Source organism: Entelurus aequoreus, linkage group LG03 (assembly GCF_033978785.1).
Source record: "Entelurus aequoreus isolate RoL-2023_Sb linkage group LG03, RoL_Eaeq_v1.1, whole genome shotgun sequence".
In the NCBI taxonomy this organism is placed as follows: domain Eukaryota; kingdom Metazoa; phylum Chordata; class Actinopteri; order Syngnathiformes; family Syngnathidae; genus Entelurus; species Entelurus aequoreus.
In genome coordinates this window covers 23,324,292-23,341,120 of record NC_084733.1, presented here as the reverse complement: position 1 = coordinate 23,341,120, position 16,829 = coordinate 23,324,292, and the positions used below count along the sequence as shown (strand labels likewise).

Here is a 16,829-nt window from a genome sequence, read left to right as displayed (position 1 = left end):
ATAAAACTGAAGACAAAATAAAAATATGCATGCAAAACTGTAATAACCAACCTGATGTGTGTACACCTGAATTATACTTAACCAGAAAAGTGAATCCAAATGTATTTTCCTGTCCACTCAGGAGATTTGTATATTAAACGGCTCCAAAACGAACCGTTTGCAACTGCAAATCAGTTGTCATCATTCGGTTAAAAGAGCCGTTTAAAAGATTAAACTTGTTTGGAAACATTACATCTCCACTAAATAATAATTTATGCAATTTATTCATTTTCATTCAACTTCTAGCAAACTGCAAGGTTATTTGACTGATATTTAAAAGATGTAGACAACAATGTCCAAAGTCAGGGGCCATTGGCGGAACGCAACTTGGTTTTTTTTGTGGCCCGTTAAATATTCCCAATATAATATTAAACATACCTTGTATTAGAAATAGAACTGCAATGAAAAAAAAAAAAATTTGCGATGAGGAGACACGACAAGACAAAGTTAGTTTTTCTATATGGGTCCTTGTAGAGGCTCAGAAATAGCAGTAAATTGCTAAGAAAAGAAAAAAAGACTAAATTTTCACAAAGTTCAGAAGTTTTTGCATTATTTTATTGCATAAATAGTAACATGAGGTAAAAGCAAGTGAGTGGGAAATAGAATAAAAGTTAAAAGTACAACAGGCATACAAAGCTAGGGGAAAAAATCTGTAGAGTAAAATAAACTGCATTTACATTTTAATGTGCAAATCCAACTTTTTGGCCTGTGCTGCTGATTTAAAACAAAGTATCCTATGGTGTAAAAAGAATGACCTAAAACCGCAAAAATAAATCCTGAGACAAAACCCTGCCACATACATTTTAAAACAGTCTGTAAATCCATTCTGCTTTCATCGTTTCAGAGTCATCGCAGATGCATCAATGTGGATATAGACAAGCCAAGGAAACAAGTCTGTACACAAACACCCTCCACACAATACCTTGTGCACATGCAGCGCCAACCTTGATGTCTACGCCATCAAATTTCCAATCAGTTCATGGCGCATTAAAACTCACGACGCTTCTTAGTCCTCCTCTGGGAACTTGAACTTGGCATAGACGATGAGCATGACCACGGACATGACGACACAAAGCGAGCCAATCACCAGGTAGGCGATACCTAGGAACTCGTTCTTGCCGCCCATCCAAGACACGTTGCTGAACACTACCTTCTTACTGCCGCTGAAGCTCAACACAGGATAGTCTGGAGTGGTGGATGAGAGTGAAGGAAATAGAACACAGACTACATTTTCTGTAGCTCTGACATTATCCAATTGTCTTGGGTGTGTAGTGTGTACACACATCAGAGAACAGCCAGTCAGTGTTCACAAAGCAGGAGCTCACCCAACCTGTCAAACAAGTTTACCTACTTGTCACTGTAAAGCAATACTGCTGCATCAGAGGCGTAACAATCAATCAGGCATTTATTTGAAGGATACTGTAGGAAATTTCCAGTGAGTAGTTTCCCGCTGGGAGGCCATCTGCGTAATCCCCCTCTGTGATTCGGCGGTATAATTTTCGGAAATCAGGCAGGGCGGCTCTTCGCATCCACACCAGGAAGTCTTGATTGATGAAGCCGTTGTTTGCAGGGTCTGAGGTGTCCAACTCAAAAGCCGGTCGGGGCCAAAACAGCGGCATGACAGTGCCTGCGAGTCAACAGAAACACTCAAGATTTGGCGGTTATCATGTTGAATAAATCAGAGGTAAACTACAGGAATGTGAGCACCCTTTGAGGAAAAAAAAAAGAGGAACATTTCAATCGGCACAAAGTACTGCTGCGCAAGCCCCGAAATAATATTTCCTGCAATTTGATGCATTTCTACGCTATATTTTACCTTTGGATTTATTCTCATCTACCAACCTCTTGTGGCTGTCTTTATGACTACATGCCCCATGTAATAGATAGATAGATTGTACTTTATTGATTCCTTCAGGAGAGTTTGTACCACATAATTGTTTTTAGAGTTTTTAGTAGCTAATTTACTAACATTATCATTGACAATGTTATGTCATTGAAAATCTTAAAACATAAAAGCAATAAAACAAGTTAAAAAAAAAGATTGAACTCAGCAAATCGCATCTTTTTAATCCATTCTTTCTTTCTTTCTTGTCACAAACAAGAAGTTGACCTCTCTAAAACAACTAATTTGAAAAATAAAAAACTACCTTAACTTTCTTTATTTAACACCCTCTGGGGCTGCTTATGAAATCAACAAATACATATTTGAGAAGCCATAGGCATAGTTTTACTATAGAAGTGTATTCTGATCAAATGAAAACCTAACATGACTAACCATTGAATGCGTCTCTCAGAGGCGTGACGCTAGGGTTTCTGAACTTGATGTTGTAATCTGTCCACCAAGCAATCCCTTTTCCATCCAAGGGCACCGGCCTCCGCTGACCATTCACGGTCTGAAACAGCCTGAATGTGTCTGCAAGAACCCAATGAAAAGACATTAATTAATACTTGTTTTAATGTACTTAATACTGGTTTAATATAATTAATACTGGTTCAATGTAGCAACAAGCGCTCACAAAGACATCAGCATACCGTTAAACATGCTGTTTGCGATAGAGCCGCACGGCACAATCGGTACGTTGTTGCTGTTGTATTGATAGGGTGCACATTCATCAAGGGGAGACTATTAACAAATTAAAAACATGTTAACAACACTTTAACAAGAAAAAACTTTTTTTTTTTTTAATAGCTCACCTTGAAGCTGTCCAAGTCTCCGTAAAGCTGGTTATCGTCTCTGGAGACACTGTATCGTCTATAGTTCTGGAAGTAGTTGGACAGCCCATAATAGAAGAACACTGGTCCCTATCAGAGGCATCGTCACAAAATAACAGTCAAGGGTCAGAGTGAGGTCAAAGTATCGTTCCATTTAGCGATAAAAAAATTGTTAATAAATGTTAATAAATAAAAGCGTCAAACCGTCCTCAAAAGAGATGTCCGATAATATCGGCCGATAATATCGGCCGATAAATGCTTTAAAATGTAATATCGGAAATTATCTGTATCGTTTTTTTTATTATCGGTATTGTTTTTTTTATTTTTTATTAAATCAACATAAAAAACACAAGACACACTTACAATTAGTGCACCAACCCAAAAAACCTCCCTCCCCCATTTACACTCATTCCCTCCCCCATTTACACTCATTCACACAAAAGGGTTGTTTCTTTCGGAAAAGAAATTGAAAGAGTAAATGAAACCAAATTTCTAGGTATAATGAATGATGATAAATTGAACTGGAAATCTCACGTAAAAAATATACAACATAAAGTAGCAAGAAACACTTCAATAATGAATAAAGCAAAACATGTTCTAGACAAAAAATCACTTCATATTCTCTACTGCTCACTAGTGTTACCATATCTGAGTTACTGTGTAGAAACTGTTGGAAGCAGATCAGAATCATATCCATATTTAAGTGTTACTTCTTTCTAAACTCCTATAGTATTATAAAGAATAGCTAGTATTCTTCCTTCTTTTGAGTCTCATAGTAAGGTGTTGGCCTTCTGGATTGGAATGTGTCAGAGTAGAGATAACTCGGAGTAGTCTAAACAAAGCGAGTGGGGGCGAGGGACAGAGGGAAGATCACAGGACTTCCGGGGGTTTGAGGGGAGACCGAGCTAGACCGATCTGGACCGGGCTGGGGAACGCTGGTGTGCTAGATTGGTCTCAGGTTTGTCCTCTAAGCTTGGAGAATAAACCACAAAATACCAACTACTGCCTGTTGATTGAATATAAACATCAGCGTATTGCCATAAAAAGAATCTGGGAGAGACTAGCAATTTAAATTCCCCATTGGAGGAATGCTGGTCAACGCAACAAAACATGGGGAAATAATTACAAAAGTACACTTCATTCATTAACGGTGTTACAAAAAAGATCAGTTAGAATAATACATAATGTTGGATATAGAGAACACACAAATCCTTTATTTATTGAATCAAAGATACTGAAATTCCACGACATAGTGAATTTGCAAACAGCTAAAATTATACACAAAGCAAACTATAACCTGCTACCCAAGAATATACAACAATTCTTCTCAAAAAAAGAGGAGAAATATAATCTTAGAGAAAAATGTAATTTAAAACATTTGTACAACACTTAAGACTAGGGATGTCCGATAATGGCTTTTTGCAGATATCCGATATTGTCCAACTCTTTGATTACCGATACCGATATCAACCGATATATGCAGTCGTGGAATTAACACATTATTATGCCTAATTTGGACAACCAGGTATGGTGAAGAAAAGGTACTTTTTAAAAAAATTAGTAAAATAAGATAAATAAATTAAAAACATGTTCTTGAATTAAAAAGAAAGTACAACAATATAAAAACAGTTACATAGAAACTAGTAATGAATGAAAATTAGTAAAATTAACTGTTAAAGGTTAGTACTATTAGTGGAGCAGCAGCACACACAATCATGTGTGCTTACGGACTGTATCCCTTGCAGACTGTATTGATATATATTGATATATAATGTAGGAACCAGAATATTAATAACAGAAAGAAACAACCCTTTTGTGTGAATGAGTGTAAATGGGGGAGGGAGTTTTTTTTGGGTTGGTGCACTAATTGTAAGTGTATCTTGTGTTTTTTATGTTGATTTGATTAAAAAAAAACAAAAAAACAAAACAAAAAAAAACGATACCGATAATAAAAAAAACCGATACCTATAATTTCCGATATTACATTTTAACGCATATATCGGCAGGCCGATATTATCGGACATCTCTACTTAAGACCTTCAGTATATCAGTATGTGGAATTCAATTATGGAATGGATTAAGCAAAGCAATCAAACAATGTACTAATATGATCCACTTCAAGAAACTCTTCAAACTTAAAGTGTTTACAAAGTACAAAGAAGAAGAACCATGATAAACATTCTGAATTTATTTAATTTATCCATTCTTTCACTCTCCAAATAATCTTACTTATCTCATCATATGAAATGTAACTTACTTCACCAATTATTATTTATCTATTTATTTTTATTGTGATTACTTATGGAGTACATTGTGAATAAATTGAGAACAGGAAGTGAACAAAAAAGTTTAGCAACTGTTATGTAAAAGAAAAGGGGTAGGATTAAATAAGCTCTGCTTCTTCCTACTCCTTTTCGAACATGTTGAAAAGAGAAACTGGAAATTGTGATGTATCATGTTGTATGCTTGCATGTTCGAAATAAACTCAAACTCTTTCTCTTATTAATATTCTGGTTCCTACATTATATATCAATATATATCAATACAGTCTGCAAGGGATACAGTCTGTAAGCACACATGATTGTGCGTGCTGCTGGTCCACTAATAGTACTAACCTTTAACAGTTAATTTTACTCATTTTCATTATTTACTAGTTTCTATGCAACTGTTTTTATATTGTTTTACCTTCTTTTTTATTCAAGAAAATGTTTTTAATTTATTTATTTAAAAAAAAAAAACACCTTATCTTCACCATACCTGGTTGTCCAAATTAGGCAGAATAATGTGTTAATTCCACAACTGTATATATCGGTATCGGTTGATATCGGTATCTGTAATTAAGAGTTGGACAATATCGGAATATCCGATATCGGCAAAAAGCCATTATCGGACACACCTAGTCCTCAAGCAAGACACCAGCAGATCTCAGTTGCAGTGGTTAGTTAACTTCTTTTTACCCTTTTGCGAACATTTTGAGCATTAGCTATGGCGCCAAATGACTTCTTCCCCAAGTGAGTCAGAGTTTTGTTCCTTTGAAACCAGTAAAATGCAAGCTGTACCACAAAGTTAGCAAGGTCACAACAGAGGAGATATGTTAATCTTAACATAATCAGTGAAAGCTTGTTTTCCCATTGATATTTAAAGGCCTACTGAAATGATTTTTTTTTATTTAAACGGGAATAGCAGATCCATTCTATGTGTCATACTTGATCATTTCGCGATATTGCCATATTTTTGCTGAAAGGATTTAGTAGAGAAAATCGACGATAAAGTTCGCAACTTTTGCTCGCTGATAAAAAAAAGCCTTGCCTGTACCGGAAGTAGCGTGACGTCACAGGAGCTAGTATTCCTCACAATTCCCCATTGTTTACAATGGAGCAAGAGAGATTCGGACCGAGAAAGTGACGATTACCCCATTGATTTGAGCGAGGATGAAAGATTCGTAGATGAGGAACGTTACAGTGAAGGACTTGAGAGGCAGTGATGGACGTATCTTTTTTCGCTCTAACCGTAACTTAGGTACAAGCTGGCTCATTGGATTCCACACTCTCCTTTTTCTATTGTGGATCACGGATTTGTATTTTAAACCACCTCGGATACTATATCCTCTTGAAAATGAGAGTCGAGCACGCAAAATGGACATTTAAGTGACATTTATCTCCAAGACAATACATCAGTGACACACTTAGCTACTGAGCTAACGTCATAGCGTCGTTCTCAAATGAAGATAGAAACAAAATAAATAAACCCCTGACTGGAAGGATAGACAGAAGACCAAAAATACTATTAAACCATGTACATGTAACTACACGGCTAAAAATTCTCAGCCTGGTAAGGCTTAAAAATATAAAAAATATATATGACTCTTATACATGGTGGGACTCAAGGTATGGCCGCTCATGTGAACTATCCTTACAACAATTAGCATGGTATAAGATGGACAATTGCTGTCCCACATTGTTCCCTCTGTCCTGCCTACGAAACCAAAAATTTAGGTCAAATGATAAAACAGGGCGTAGCTGCCGCTAATTGAACCGATACGCTAATACCACATTTTTTATTATTTCGGTTGTCTGTTAAAAACAAAGCTATTGGTTGCAATTTGGACACTCCTGCTGTAGGCTACAAGGAGCTAGCAGCTAGAACAACAGCTGAGCTAAAATAACAAATTTAAGCATATCAAATATTTATAGTTGCTTATTACATACACAAAGTCGCAGAGAGACAGAAGACTGTAGAAAGTATTCAGTAACAAACGTGTCCGCATTATTAAACTTTCTACCACAGGAAACATACTGAACAAATACAGCAGTTACTGTCAGACTCTAATCCGGATTACCTTGTCTATCAGAGACATGGTTAAAACCCACAACACCTTTCGTTCTAATTAATGTCCCGGGGGACAAGATTACAGAAAAGACAGATCGAGTGACAAAGGGGGGAGGAATTATGATTTATGAAAGAGAAAACATTAAAAGTAGATCAATTTGAGTATGTTAAAATTTAATTTAATTTTCCTCAGAAATGTATTTCAAGGTAATTGTAGTATACCGACCGACCACAGCTAAAGACATTTTTCTCGATTCATTTTCAGACATCTTTAAACAGCATAGTATGAAAGAAGTAACGTCATGGGGGACGTTAATCTGGACTGGTTAAATAAGACGCGTAGAAAGAAACTTAAGGGGCGGCGTGGCGAAGTTGGTAGAGTGGCCGTGCCAGCAATCGGAGGGTTGCTGGTTACTGGGGTTCAATCCCCACCTTCTACCATCCTAGTCATGTCCGTTGTGTCCTTGGGCAAGACACTTCGCCCTTGCTCCTGATGGCTGCTGGTTAGCGCCTTGCATGGCAGCTCCCGCCCTCAGTGTGTGAATGTGTGTGTGAATGGGTGAATGTGGAAATACTGTCAAAGCGCTTTGAGTACCTTGAAGGTAGAAAAGCGCTATACAAGTATAACCCATTTATCATTTATATTATAAACGGCTTCTACATGATACAAATGATAAGCAGCCCAATAGAATTACAATTGGATGACAAAAATCAAAGAGATCATCTGTAAATACACCAATACAAAACCAGAAAGAAGAGTGCTAAAATAAAAATACCTTGGATTAATAAAACAATTTGGATTCTAATAAGACAGCAGGACTCAGCTCTCATAAGAGCAATTATAACAGGTCTAAATACAGATCGCATGATTTTAAAAGTTTGAGGAACAAAGTTACAATGTTTATGCGGAAGTCTAAGGCTGACTTTCACTTAGAATTAATCAAAGCTGCAAAAGGGAACATTAGAAAGTTATGGAAAACCAGATACAAACTTACGGGAAGAGAGCAAACAAGAAACAACACTATAACATTAAATATCAATGGCGCTACTATTGCAGACAGTCTGGACATAAGTAATAATTTTAATGAACATTTCATCCAGTCTGTACAAACCCTGAATAAAAAGTCCCTCAAAATCAGTGCGAATAATTGTCATTTATTCAGGATGGACTAATTTTAGAATTAACAAATGAAACAAAGTTAAACACAATCTTCACTGCATTATCAGACTCACGATCTAGAGATATATATATATATATATATATATATATATATGTATATATATATATATATATATATATATATATATATATATATATATATATAAAAACGTATAAGGATTGTATTATTGCTCGTATAACAACAATTGATAAATAAATTAATAACGGAAAACACTTTCCCTACCACGTCGAGAAACTGCTACTATAATTAAATCCATAAAGCAGGAAATAAACAAGACATCAACAAGTACAGACCAATTAGCCTTCTCCCCGTTATAACAAAAGGAATAGAAAATTTGAAGTTAAAAAGTGGCTTTGGAGCAATCAAAGCTGCTCACACGGTCACTAAGAGGGGCATTATGTAGACACATCAATTTAATGAGTATTATATTTATCCATGAGAGCATTTTTGTTATAAATTGTGAGGTATGGCTGTTAAAAGCTTGGTTGTTGTTACGAATGAGGACAGATGTGAACAAGAGCATGTATTGTCTTTGTGTGATGATGTAAATAAGGTGTGGTTGTATTGTATATTAAGAATGTGTCCATGAAGGGGCAATTTATGACTTTTCTTAATTTGATTACATGCTACAGTATGATTATTTTTTGATTAATTATTATTATTAATGTATATATTTATTATGATTAATTAGTGTCATAATTTTATTGCTTGATTTTTGGATCCTTTTAATTTAGGTAGCCAGGGACTGCAGATGGAAAGTAGCTATTTAGATATAATCTGGTACAGAACATATCTGTTTCTGAACTTAAAGGCCTACTGAAACCCATTACTACCGACCACGCAGTCTGATAGTTTATATATCAATGATGAAATCTTAACATTATAACACATGCCAATACGGCCGGGTTAACTTATAAAGTGACATTTTAAATTTGCCGCTAAACTTCCGGTTCGAAACGCCTCTGAGGATGACGTATGCGCGTGACGTAGACCGGCGAACACGGGTATGCCTTCCACATTGAAGCCAATACGAAAAAGCTCTGTTTTCATTTCATAATTCCACAGTATTCTGGACATCTGTGTTCGTGAATCTGTTGCAATCATGTTCATTGCATTATGGAGAAGGAAGCTGAGCAAGCAAAGAAGAAAGTTGTCGGTGCGAAATGGACGTATTTTTCGAACGTAGTCAGCAACAACAGTACACAGCCGGCGCTTCTTTGTTTACATTCCCGGAAGATGCAGTCAAGATGGAAGAACTCGGATAACAGAGACTCTAACCAGGAGGACTTTTGACTTCGATACACAGACGCCTGTAGAGAACTGGGACAACACAGACTCTTACCAGGATTACTTTGATTTGGATGACAAAGACGCAGACGTGCTACTGTGAGTATGCAGCTTTGGCTTCTAAACATTTGATCGCTTGACCGTATGTGCGCAACTTTTTTTTGCGTATGTACGTAACTTTTTAAAAATATATAAGCTTTATGAACCTTGGGTTAGGTGAACGGTCTTTTGGGCTGAGTGATTGTGTGTGTTGATCAGGTGTTAGAATTGTATTGGCGTGTTCTATGGAGCTAGGAGCTAGCAGAGGAGCTAGGAGCTAGCGTAACAAACACGCAGGTGTTTTTATGCAGGATTAATTTGTGGCATATTAAATATAAGCCTGGTTGTGTTGTGGCTAATAGAGTATATATATGTCTTGTGTTTATTTACTGTTGTAGTCATTCCCAGCTGAATATCAGGTACCGTGAGTATGCAGCCTTGGCTGCTAAACATTTGACAGCTTGACCGTATGTGCGCGTCACGTACGTAACTTTTTAAAAATATATAAGCTTTATGAACCTTGGGTTAGGTGAACGGTCTTTTGGGCTGAGTGATTGTGTGTGTTGATCAGGTGTTTGAATTGTATTGGCGTGTTCTATGGAGCTAGGAGCTAGCAGAGGAGCTAGGAGCTAGCGTAACAAACACGCAGGTGTTTTTATGCAGGATTAATTTGTGGCATATTAAATATAAGCCTGGTTGTGTTGTGGCTAATAGAGTATATATATGTCTTGTGTTTATTTACTGTTGTAGTCATTCCCAGCTGAATATCAGGTACCGTGAGTATGCAGCCTTGGCTGCTAAACATTTGATAGCTTGACCGTATGTGCGCGTCACGTACGTAACTTTTTAAAAATATATAAGCTTTATGAACCTTGGGTTAGGTGAACGGTCTTTTGGGCTGAGTGATTGTGTGTGTTGATCAGGTGTTTGAATTGTATTGGCGTGTTCTATGGAGCTAGGAGCTAGCAGAGGAGCTAGGAGCTAGCGTAACAAACACGCAGGTGTTTTTATGCAGGATTAATTTGTGGCATATTAAATATAAGCCTGGTTGTGTTGTGGCTAATAGAGTATATATATGTCTTGTGTTTATTTACTGTTGTAGTCATTCCCAGCTGAATATCAGGTCACCCCCGGCTCTCACAGCATCTTCCCTATCTGAATAGCTTCAACTCCCCACTAGTCCTTCACTTGCACTTAACTCATCCACAAATCTTTCATCCTCGCTCAAATTAATGGGGAAATTGTCGCTTTCTCGGTCCGAATCTCTCTCACTTCATGCGGCCATCATTGTAAACAATAGGGAAATTTGCGTATATGTTCAACTGACTACGTCACGCTACTTCCGGTAGGGGCAAGCCTTTTTTTTATCAGATACCAAAAGTTGCAATCTTTATCGTCGTTGTTCTATACTAAATCCTTTCAGCAAAAATATGGCAATATCGCGAAATGTTAAAGTATGACACATAGAATAGATCTGCTATCCCCGTTTAAATAAAAAAAATTCATTTCAGTAGGCCTTTAATGTTTCTGTGCATTGTCCCATCATAGATAGACTAAATTAAATACAACTATTTAGTGAATTATTGAGGCCACAATAATTCACTAGGTGTTGTAAAATATCAAAGTACTATTGCAAAAGCGAACAGTGACCTCAAACATGACCTGTCCTCCGCCTCTGTTCTTGCTGCACTTGACTATCAGCTGCCTTTTCTTTTTCTTGGATGTTTCTGAAACTACTACTACTACCACTACTACTACTACTATTACTATTACTACGACTAACACTGTCCCTGTGAGAGGGACAGAAGAGGGAGGTGAGTCTGGATCGGGTCAGGTTTGAGCGTGTTGAGGTTTATTTAATTGATATGATCAATCCGGTACAAGGATAAAGGAACGTAACGATTTAGATTGACAATTGCAGTGGTTGGCGGAAGCAACCCCAACCTCAAAGGAGAATGCCAATTCAGTAATTAAATGTTTTGTGAATGATCTAATATCCCGACATGGTTTCCCCAAAAAGATTAGGTCAAACAACGGCACCCATTTTAAGAAAACTGGTTTTCATCTTCAGTCACAAGATCAGCACTTCTCAGGACCAGCAGCTTCCTAGGAAGGCGGAAAGACCATGAGACCAAAATGGTAAGTTTGCAAAATGTAGAATTTGTGTGCCAGTTCCTCTGTGCAGATTTGAGGATGAAAGCAGCCACCCCAGATTCCCTTGCACTCGCTAAGAGGGGCACGGTCAAAGCCAATCCAGGACCAACACCCGATACCTGACTGGAAGGAACCGAGAGGAGAGACAACACCTTGCCAGCGATGACGAGAACGACTAAAGTTGCCAGCCAATATGTGTCCATCGGGACTCCAGCAGCTGTGGAAAGGAGGTGTCGGGAGTGCCGCTAAGACACCGATCGATCCCACCTACAACGTTCTTCTTTGCAGTCTCCATTGTTCATTAAACAAATTGCAAAAGATTCACCAACACAGATGTCCAGAATACTGTGGAATTTTGTCGAAGAAAACAAGAGGCTTTTCTATCGGGTCTGATGGGGTCCAACCACTTCCGTTGCTTTTGTGACGTCACGCGCATAAATCATATCCAAAGGAGTTTTTCAACCGGAAGTGTGGCAGGAATTTTAAAATTGCACTTTATAAGTTAACCTGGCCGTATTGGCATGTGTTGCAATGTTAAGATTTCATCATTGATATATAAACTATCAGACTGCGTGGTTGGTAGTAGTGGGTTTCAGTAGGCCTTTAAAACGGGCTTAAAATTGTATTTATTTTTGTTCTTGGAACTTATTTTTTTCCAGGTTTGGAAAAGGCGGTATCGTCTTAGATGAATTACCTTAACTAAATTTACCCTGGATAAAATGAATTATATTTTCAATAATTCCTTAACAATGGGGATGATTGTTTTAAAACTGGACAAATAAAAATGTGTGTTTTTAAGTGTGTACAAAACTCCACGGCACCTCAAGCAGTCTGTCAATGGAGAACTCCAGCGTGCACACACAGTCCCTCACATCAGGGTCCGAGCACCTGAAGCATGGGGAGTTCTGCTCCACCCCAGTGTAGTCAAGCTGTGAGAAGGAATTAAAAATGTTGAAACATATGAACTATCAGAGTACCACACTTTTTTTTAAGGTCAAGGCTGTGCTATCATTTCTCCACCTCACAAGTCTGCAAAGTACTTGTAGTTGGTTGCATGTTACCTCCAACACTTGAATGTTCCGTGAGGTGATGAAGAGAGCCACACCAATGCCTATGAAAGCCAGGCCGATGAGGACAAAGCCTGGGATGACGATGCCAGCAGAGAGCATGGGCTGCCAGGCTGGAAGCCTCTGCTGGGTGAAGGCAGTGTTGTCTGGCCGGTTGGCCGCCTCAATCTTCATTTTTCTAGTTCTGTGGAAAAAAAATGTTGATTATATTTTTTGTCAAATACGCCACAAGAACATCTTTAAAGTTTGTTATTTTTGTTTTCAAAATATATTTTTTCAAACACATTCTACAATTTTTTTGGTCATAAATTAAGCATTTTCAAGCTTAAAAATGAAGTATCAACATAAAATATCAATTTACAGTAATATTGGCCAGTTGAGGAGACCAAACCAATGCTGTTCAGTATGGTGGCCACTGATTGTCTCAGCCTCAGGCAGCACTACTACAGTATATTAAATCATCCATCCATCCTTCCATTTTCTACCGCTTGTCCCTATCGGGTTCGCGGGGGTTGCTGGTGCCTATCCTATACCTGCATTCAGGCAGAAGGAGGGGTACACCCTGGACAAGTCGCCCCCTCATTGCAGGGCCAATACAGATAGACTGACAACATTCACACTCACCAAGGCAGTATATTAGGGCCTTTACTGTTCCTAATATACATAATCGACATGTCATCAGCATGCCACTGTGAATTGTTCTTGTTTACGGATGACTCGGCCCTGCTGGTATCCGGCAAGGACAAGTCACAGGTGGAGAAAATCCTCAGTGCTGAACTCTGTAGAATTTGCACCTGGTTTGCTGACAACAAGCTATCCATACACTTGGGTAAAACGGAATCCATCCTATTTGGGTCCCACATCAACCTTAAGAAAGTCAGTGACTTCACTATAAAAGTGGGTGACATTGTTATCACCAGGAAAGATGAGGTCACCTACTTAGGTTCCATTTTAGAGGCTAATCTTTCCTGTGATAAAATGGCAACCAATGTAATCAAAAAGGTCAACCAACGAACGAGATTTCTCTATAGAATCTCCTCTCTGGTCAACAAAAGCACCATGAAGATTCTAGCGGGAACTCTCATTCAACCCTTTTTCGATTACGCTTGCACCTCCTGGTACCCTAGCACCTCCAAAACCCTCAAATCTAGACTCCAAACATCCCAGAACAAGCTAGTCAGGTTACTTCTAGACCTCCACCCCAGATCACACCTCACTCCTACCCACTTCTCCAAAGTGGGCTGGCTCAGGGTGGAGGACAGAGTAAAACAACTTGCACTGAGCCTAGTCTATAAAATCCGCTACACCTCCCTAATACCGAAGTACATGTCAAACTACATCCTTAATGATCGCCATAACCACAATGCCAGGGGGAGCTCCACTAACCACGTTAAACCCAGATTCCGATCTAACAAAGGTCTTAACTCATTCTCCTTCTATGCCACATCAATATGGAATGCACTCCAAACAGGTGTAAAAGAAAGGGCATCTCTATCCTCCTTCAAAACCGTACTAAAAGAACACCTCCAGGGAACTTCAACCGTAAACTAACAAACTTCCTTTCACATCCTACCTCCCCGGATTGTAAATAATCAAATGTAGATACTTATTCTTATTCTCTCTGATCCCTATCTCTATGTTCCATACTTGCTGTACATATCCTACCAAGTCAGTCCTACACTGTTCCAATGTCCATTTCTCTGATGATGCAATTGTTGATGACTGAAGTGTTGATATTAACCAAACCTAACCCCCGCCCCTCCACACCCCGGATTGTAAATCATGTAAATAATTAAATGTATATACTCTGATGTTTATCTTGTGTGATGACTGTATTATGATGATAGTATATATATGTATCATCAATCAATTTAAGTGGACCCCTACTTAAACAAGTTGAAAAACTTATTCGGTTGTTACCATTTAGTGGTCAATTGTACGGAATATGTACTGCACTGTGCAATCTACTAATAAAAGTTTCAATCAATCAATCAAAACATTCATATATGCCAATCAAAAGAGCGTAAAGTTAAAGGGTGTTATTTAATATCTAGAAGGCTGTCATAATGTAGAACAACTTATTTAGATGGCCGTTAAGTTTGTTCATGCTCTGGCTATTACAAAATATTTGATTCATAGCTAATAATCCCTAATCCATGGAAATTCTTGTATCGCGGCAATGTTAACCGCGATAAGTGAGGGACAAACAGAGGAAACCTAAAAAAAAGATTACTTCCAGTAACACATACGAACCAAGCAACAGCCAGAACATGAAGTCAATTACACCACACTAGGGCTGCAACTAACGATTAATTTGATAATCGATTATTCTGTCTATTATTACTTCGATTAATCGATTAATAATCGGATAAAAGAGACAAACTACATTTCTATCCTTTTCAGTATTTTATTGGAAAAAAACAGCATACTGGCACCATACTTATTTTGATTATTGTTTCTCAGCTGTTTGTACATGTTGCAGTTTATAAATAAAGGTTTATTAAAAAAAACAAAAAAATTATAAAAATTTATTTTTTTTTAAAATAAAAAAAATGCCTCTGCGCACGCGCATAGCATATATCCAACGAATCACTGACTAAATTAATCGGCAACTATTTTTATAATCGATTTTAATCAATTTAATCGATGAGTTGTTGCAGCCCTACACCTCACGCGATGATATATTTATCAATTGCAACATAGCCTACTTGTATGTGTGGGAAAAAATCATGAAAACATATTCCAATCTTGTGTATTAAGGTTTTCTTTACTCCTAAACTAAAGGAACTCAGCAAAAGCCTACTTCCTGTAGCACACACAAACCAAGAAATAGCTAGGACCCGATGCGAATGACCCCACACACATAATGAAATAGTCAAAAGAAATTAGTAGCAAATAGTAATATTCTAAGATTTGTTTTTACGGTTACTTACAGTACGTCGGCTCAAATGGGGGTACAACGAAGTCAACAAAGCGCATAGGTGTGCGGGACAGATCACCTTTACCTGTCTTCTTCCTGCTTTTCTCAAGCCGCGCCTACACATACGAACAGACCCCAGATCAGTGTAAGTGGAAATCTAAATTTTCCGGTTTTTATTTTGACTGACAGCTTTTTAAGCCAATCATGTTAGTTCTTCTTGTTGGAATGCTATCGTGCTCCTCCAATCCGTGTTGAGTTCTCTTAAAGGAGTCGACAACTGTGTGGTCTTTTGTGTTGACATCTGCGGAGGATTGCGAGGTAATGTCCATATTTATAATAATTCACGTATACTTTTATTCCTGCAAATTATAATCTGGGATTTAGAATAGTTTGTCTCGACGTATATCGCTACATTATTGGTACAGAGTGTTTTGTTTTTTTACCCATGTAGCACCTGCCACTGGGCGAACGCTAGCTTGGGCTCATTGTTAGCAGCTAATGTAGCTCGCTATAGTCAAGGGAATTGGGACATTTTCTACATTTTTAGGTCACAAAGTGAATGGTTTAAATTCCGGTTGTTGCTACTCATAAATCGTATGTTTTTATGTCTAGGTGCTATTATAAGATTGCTAGAGCAAATTTGACGTCTAAAGTAATTAATTGTGCTGCTAGCATTGCAATGATGTCCAGCTAGCATTGTCCAGATGGACGGTAACGGGGTTCTATGCAGCAAAAATGGTCGTTGACATATAGCTTATATAAATACAACATCAAATCCGTTCCTTTTTTTTGTTGCATTTTAACGTTGTAATGTGAACACGGCCACTTTTGTCCATAACATTGTTATTCTGGTTCTGTCTTCATCTCCTAGCGTTTGAATGGATATTACCAGGTGCACGGAGAAATGGGTAAAACAAGACAAGGTTATTGTGCCATAGAGCCTCCATTTCACAAAACAAATTTAATCATATCATTCTTGCACAGACAACTGCTGTATTTATTCCATCTAGCCAATCCTTTGGGTGGTGGTTTTTGGTTATTAGCATGCTGTAACACAGTGATTAACATGAAACGTGATCATCAGACATGAGTTCTAAAAGT

The 16,829-nt window shown here is 37.8% G+C and overlaps 2 protein-coding genes across 7 annotated transcripts in view; one reads left to right on the top strand and one right to left on the bottom strand.

Moving 5' to 3' along the window:
• Nucleotides 1-507: 507 nt before the first annotated feature.
• tmem30b (transmembrane protein 30B) lies at nucleotides 508-15,945 on the bottom strand. Of its 2 annotated transcripts, none has more exons than XM_062041488.1 (8): nucleotides 15,814-15,945; nucleotides 12,803-12,992; nucleotides 12,563-12,670; nucleotides 2,734-2,841; nucleotides 2,572-2,662; nucleotides 2,315-2,452; nucleotides 1,460-1,666; nucleotides 508-1,224 (listed from the first exon to the last, which is right to left on the bottom strand). In XM_062041488.1, the coding sequence occupies exons 2-8, from the start codon at nucleotides 12,980-12,982 to the stop codon at nucleotides 1,046-1,048; spliced, it is 1,011 nt and encodes a 336-aa protein (XP_061897472.1). In that variant the 5' UTR covers nucleotides 12,983-12,992; nucleotides 15,814-15,945; the 3' UTR covers nucleotides 508-1,045. The 2 variants fall into 2 exon arrangements, with proteins under 2 accessions (XP_061897472.1, XP_061897471.1); XM_062041487.1 differs by having other exon boundaries at nucleotides 514-1,224; nucleotides 15,742-15,878.
• The window catches only part of kdm1a (lysine (K)-specific demethylase 1a), a 25,216-nt gene continuing 24,330 nt past the window's right edge, over nucleotides 15,944-16,829 (top strand). For 2 of the 5 annotated variants that reach the window (XM_062041483.1, XM_062041482.1), the window contains exons 1-2: nucleotides 15,984-16,046; nucleotides 16,600-16,636. In XM_062041483.1, the coding sequence (XP_061897467.1) occupies nucleotides 16,607-16,636 (30 nt within the window). In that variant the 5' untranslated portion in view covers nucleotides 15,984-16,046; nucleotides 16,600-16,606. Of the gene's footprint in view, nucleotides 16,047-16,599; nucleotides 16,652-16,829 lie in introns of all 5 variants that reach the window. The other 3 variants (XM_062041481.1, XM_062041480.1, XM_062041485.1) reach the window with 2 other exon arrangements.